Source organism: Pteropus alecto, unplaced genomic scaffold (genome assembly GCF_000325575.1).
Source record: "Pteropus alecto unplaced genomic scaffold, ASM32557v1 scaffold143, whole genome shotgun sequence".
NCBI classification, from domain to species: Eukaryota; Metazoa; Chordata; class Mammalia; order Chiroptera; family Pteropodidae; genus Pteropus; species Pteropus alecto.
Window position 1 is genome coordinate 4290373 of NW_006434828.1, and position 5967 is coordinate 4296339.

General features: G+C 59.2%; 1 protein-coding gene across 1 annotated transcript in view; it reads left to right on the forward strand.

Annotated features, from left to right (window-relative positions):
* The window catches only part of SNED1 (sushi, nidogen and EGF like domains 1), a 58932-nt gene that overhangs the window by 19646 nt on the left and 33319 nt on the right, over nucleotides 1-5967 (forward strand). Inside the window, exons 10-13 of the mRNA XM_025045434.1 lie at nucleotides 3828-3953; nucleotides 4154-4258; nucleotides 4483-4596; nucleotides 5167-5283. Of these exons, the coding sequence (XP_024901202.1) occupies nucleotides 3828-3953; nucleotides 4154-4258; nucleotides 4483-4596; nucleotides 5167-5283 (462 nt within the window). The remainder of the gene's footprint in view (nucleotides 1-3827; nucleotides 3954-4153; nucleotides 4259-4482; nucleotides 4597-5166; nucleotides 5284-5967) is intronic.

Below are 5967 nucleotides of genomic sequence, written 5' to 3' on the forward strand. Positions count from 1 at the left end.
CCCCCACCCCGCCGCCCCCACTGTGCGGATCCTGGTTCCGCCTCACCTGCTGAGTGCCGCCGAGCCAGTCCCTGCTCCTCGCTGGGCCTGGTCTCCCGGCAAAATGCAGGCCCCTCTCCCTGCTCAGGGGAGTCTGCACCATCCACCACCCTCCCTCCCTACTGCGACCCCGGACAGGCGAGGGACCACACAGTGGGAGCCGGGAAGGCAACTGACCCTTACCATGTGTGACGAGATCTGCTACTTCCTACTCTGTTTCTTCTTGTCTAAATGCCGACTGTGACTCAGCTCAGTTAAAAGGCCAACTAGATTTCACGACTCACAGAAAAGGTCCAGGGCCTTAGTGCACAGCATGGCTCCGACCTCCAGCGGCCTCGGCCCTGTGCCGACAGTGCGGGCGGCTTCTACCCAGGGAGCCGCTGAGGACCGACTCTCAGATTTACTCTGAGTCTGAAACTTAGGAGGAAATTACATTTTAGCCATAAGTAAGACAAAGGTGATGCTGTGCCTGCCGTCGGCCACTGGGTCAGACGGCCACATGTGGGCGGGCTGTGTGCTCAGGAGAGGGCGAGGCTGCACGGTGAGGGCTGGAGGCTGGCACCCTCACCTGGCCGGTTGCTTAAAGTCACCGTATGTGCCACAGTTCTCCTTGCCCAGATTGTTGTCAAAATATCAGTGTATTTAACTAAATTTGTGTCAGAAAACAGATAAGTGATCTCAAAAGAGTTTACAAAGAAACCACATTTTGTACAGAAGAATAAAGCGAATGAAAGCAGACAGGAGGCATCAACAGAAGCGACACTTCTACCACTAATATAAGCTCAGCAACCACCTTGCACGGTGCAAACCTTGACATTCTAATCGGATCCGATAAGAAGGTGGCCAAAATTTGGAGATCATGGAAAAAAAGAGCATCTGGCCTCCCGCTTCCGGCCAAGGGTTAACCGCTCTGGGAACTGCTCTCTCACTGTCAAGAACTAGAAAACCAGACAAAATATATGAAACAACAGTTTCCAGCCACTGGACAATAGCACGAGCCCCTGGTCCCTGAGAAGAGGGAACGAGGTGAGGTGAGCCCCGCGGTCGCCTGGGTTCTGCCGGGGGCCACTCTCCAGGCTGCGATGCACGGAGGGGTCCAGGCTCCAGCAGCCCCTCTGAGTCTCCGAGTGGAGCCCGCTTGGTTCGGTGGCTGGAGTTTGCGGGCGGAACGTGAGCGAGGATGGTGCTGCTGGGGGCGGGGCCACGAGACCCCCCGCTCAGAGGCTCCGCAGGGGCCGCTGGGCCTGCGCGGGGGGCATGCGCCAGGCTGCGGTCGGTCCCCGGCTCCCAGCGGGGCTGGAATACTGCGCCCCCACCAGCTCGAGTGGGGGGAGCTCTTTGTGCCCAGGGCCAGCGCAGTGTGGTGTCCTCGGTGGGGTGTCACCTCTGTAGTGGGGATAGATAAATGCTGAACAGCCACAACGATCTGAAAGCCTGAGACTACAGCCATGCTGCCCTGAGCGAGCCGATCCCATCTGATCTTGGATAGGAGGCTACCTAGGAAGGCCAGGTGCTGTAGGCGTAAAAAATCAATAAAATAAATAATAATAAGGGATTGTAAGCTGACAAGGTCCTTGCAATCTGTGAGGTCAACCGAGGGTTGCCTCGCCTAAAAATATATATATATTTTTACTGATCCTAAGTAATTTAGCTGTATGCCAGAATAAAATCCAGCACAGAACCCAGGAACCCAAAATATACAATAAAAAATTATCAGGCATAAAAAGAATTAAGATATGACACACAGCCAGAAGAAAAACAGATCAATAAAAACAGTGCCAGAAATGAATGAATCAGCAAATACGGATGTTTAATTGCCTGCGATAAAAATGTTCCATGTGCCCACAGCTGCTATGGGAAACGAGCATGAGAAATAGGTAAGAAAGAAACTTCTAGAGGTGAAAATATAATGTTTGAATTTTAAAAATACCATGGATTGAATTAACAGCAGGTTAGACGCTGCAGAAGGAAATATCAGTGAACTTGAAGAGAAAAACAGAAACAACTCAATGCGTAGCAGAGAGAGAGACGGAGAGAGGAACAGCCCTTCAGTGACCTGTGGAGCAGAGTGTCCTGGGGCGGGGCGGGGGGTGCAGAGTGTTTGAGGAAACGCTGCATTTGATGAAAACTAAAACCCCACACATCCAGAAAAAGCATGAAGAAAACCACACAAAGCCACATCACAGTCAACTTGCTGAAAACTAATGACAAAGAGAATCTTACAAGCAGCCAGAGAAAAAAGACACCCTCAAAACAGAAACAGGGTGACAGCAGAAGTCCTGTCAGAGACAGTGGCCTTTAAACATGGAAAGAAAACCACTATCGACGTAGTGTACGCCCAGGAAAACTACTTCCCATGACGACGGTGGAACAAAGGCGTCTTCAGACAGCGAAAACAGAGACTTCATCACCAGCACGTCCGCTATAAGAAACGTTCAATTCTTCAGACAGAAGGAAGATGGGACCAGAAACGGGGCCCACACCAAGGAATGATGAGTGCCGGGAATGGCAGATACGCCGGCATGTGTGGGACTTTTTACCTTTTCACCTCTTTGAAGATATTCATAAAAACAAAACAAGAGCTACATATTTGGGGTTTATAGCGTACATGGAGGTATAATACGCTTAGGGCAGAGTGTGCCAGATGAATGGCGTGAGAGACGAATATTTTTGGCTTTACCGTCACAGCTACTGAACTCCGTCAATGGAAGGCAGAGCAGCCAGCCACAGACGACACGTGAAGGAACAAAACCGTCTCTGCTCCGATGAAATTTTATTTTAAAAAATTGGTCGCAGGCAAGAATCGGTGCGTGGGCCAGTCTGTCAACCTCCGGATGAAGGACAGGAAGAGGGAGCAGGAGCTGGCGGGCCCTCCGTTGCATGTGAAGTGGAACGGAGGGCGTCTGTGACCCTGAAGAGAGAGACAAGGGACGTCTGGGGCGACGGATGTTCTGATCCAGACTGGTGGGGTCTCACAGATCGACGTGTGTGTTAAAATCCATGGACGTGCCCAGCAAACAAAAGCCAACTGTGCCGTGTATTAATTTAACAGATACATTCCGAACCTGCACGAAGAAACCCAACGCTGGACGAGGAAGAGCAGTAGGTTGGCCAAGAATCACCAACGGGCACAGCTACGTCCCTCTGAGACAAACTGCAGCTCGAGGAGCACTGAGGGCTGAAGAGGGACCTCGGAAGATGACAGCAGGGTCAGTTCATCGTCAGCTCTGAACCTACAATCAACATGAACCCAAACGCCAAGCAAAAGCTGACAGACGCGCAGAGAAACGCAGGCAGAAAACGGGGGCCAGGTGGCCGGAAGTCAGTAAGGACAGGAGACACCCCCCTGCCCCCCCCACCCTGTCGCTGGCCTGCCGGACATTCACACGCAAGTCCTTTCCAAGGGCTCCGGGGCACCCCAGGTCGGCCGCCCTGCAGGCCATGGCACAGGCTCACTAAACTGAAAAGGGCCAGTGGTCTCTGACCGCAGATGAATTAAACCAGAAAAATACAACAGAAAGGTATCTGGAAAAGCCCCGAGTTTTACTAACAGGTGCGTGGGCAGAAGCATCTCGAGGCCTCGGCCTTCCTGGGCCTTTGGCACACGCCAAGGGCCCGTGGTCACCCCGGCGGCCGTTCTGCTCCAAAGAGGGGGCGCGCGGGTGCGGGGCGGCAGGAAAGCAGCTTCTGCGCAACAGGCCTCAGGCTTCAACCCCGCTCGGCCCCGAGAACAGAGGTGAACCCCGCGACGAGTGCCGCCGCCCCAGTGACCACTGTCTTTCTTGCAGGAAGCCCCCTGGTGCCCGACGCCTGCCTCTCGGCGCCTTGCCAGAACGGGGGCACCTGCGTGGACGCAGACCGGGGCTACACGTGCGAGTGCCCCGAAGGGTTCATGGGCCGCGACTGCCGTGACAGTGCGTGGGGGTGCCGCGGGGGCCGCGAGCTGGGGCTCCCCGTGGGGGGGCACATGCGGACACCCACGACGGAGAACCTTGAGGGCGGGGGCGGGCTTGCGAGTGTACCCCAGGAAGCGCGCCAGGAGCGGGCGGGGGCGGGAGAGGGCCCCGCCTTCCGGCGCCCCCACAATGGAGGCTCCTCCCTCTCTCCGTGGCAGGAACCCCCGAGGACTGTGAGTGCCACAACGGAGGCAGGTGCCTGGGGACCAACACCACCCTCTGCCAGTGCCCCCCCGGCTTCTTTGGGCTTCTCTGCGAATTTGGTAGGTGCCCTGCCCCGAGCATCCCCCGAACCCGAGTTTTAATGGCGGCTGCGGCCTGGACTGGGGTCCCCAGGTCCAGATCCTCCAGCGGTGGCCCCAGGAGGGGCTGGCCCAGAAGTGCCTGATCTGACTGCCCCGGCGCAGTCACTGGGTCTTGCGTAGCCAGACCCTGGTCCGGGACGTGTCCCCAGAAAGACGAGACAGGGCTCACCCTTTCCCCGCAGAAGTCACGGCCACACCCTGCAACGTGAACGCGCAGTGCCCCGACGGGGGCTACTGCATGGAGTACGGCGGGAGCTACCTCTGCGTCTGCCACACCGACCACAACGCCAGCCGCTGTGAGGGGGCGCGGGGGCGCGCCCGCGGGGCTGGGGGGCTGCCTGGAAACGGGGGGTGAAGGAAAGCAGGGGGGCACGGCAGGCCAGAGGCCGGGGCTTCCTGCGGTGGCTGCGCCCCTCCGAGCCGCCCTGGTGGTGCAGCCCAGGTCCTTGTCCCCCAACCTCGCCGCTGCGCCGGGTGCTGGGCGCCTGGGCCCCCGCCGGGCTGTCGGAAGTTAGCGCCTGCGCGGTTCCGCGTGTGGGGCCAACTCGCTGCTCCGTCCTTGCCCGTGTGCGTAATGACTCACGTAGTGTGTCGTTCCGTGTGCTGGGCTCTGCTGGTGGTGACGTGAAGACGTCGTGGACCACAGCTCCATCCAGCTCTCAGAAGAGGGAGGCTGGATTCTGGAAAATTCAGAAATAACAGAATTCCAGGGAGGGGCCTCAGAGCCCGCCGTGGTCAGGCCGGGGCAGAATGTATTTTAAGTGGCCCAGGTTCCTGCCGGGCGTCCAGGTGACCTGGCAGGCACGGCCCCTGCAGCCTCCTGTTCGGGGGTGACACTTGCTCCAGGGCCCCCTTTGCCCCCGCAGCGCTGCCCTCGCCCTGCGACTCGGACCCCTGCTTCAATGGAGGCTCCTGTGACGCCCACGACGACTCGTACACGTGCGAATGTCCCCGCGGGTTCCACGGCAGGCACTGCGAGCAAGGTCAGGCGCCCCTCCCCCACTGCGCGCCCTGTTCATCGGCCCCTTCTCCGGAGCCCGGCTTCGGGTGCCCGTGGCGCCGCTCTGTCCAGGGCCCTTCACAAAGGCGTCCCAAAGGGGAGCATGGGGGACACAGGGTGGCTGCTCTCAGGGGCGGGTGGCCGGAACTCCGACAACAGCCTATGAGGCGCCCTGCAGCGGGGTGGCGGGGGGCATGGGGCTGAGCTCGGCAGGCAGCGCCCCTTCTCTCCACCCCCCCCACCCCACACACCCCTAAGCACATGAAGGAGGCCGAGGCTCTGTCACCGGGTGTGATTCCTCAGGCCGGGGGACAGCAGTGCCCCTGATCCACACCTTCACCTGTGGGGACGCCCGACCCAGGCCCAGGCACCGGAGCTGCTCAGCGGCCGGGAGGACGCGCCTGCGCCGGCGCAGCCCGGGAAAGCACAGGGCGTCGCGGCCCCCACACACCCCTAAGCACATGAAGGAGGCCGAGGCTCTGTCACCGGGTGTGATTCCTCAGGCCGGGGGACAGCAGTGCCCCTGATCCACACCTTCACCTGTGGGGACGCCCGACCCAGGCCCAGGCACCGGAGCTGCTCAGCGGCCGGGAGGACGCGCCTGCGCCGGCGCAGCCCGGGAAAGCACAGGGCGTCGCGGCGGGCTGCGGAGCGTGGGGACCCCCCC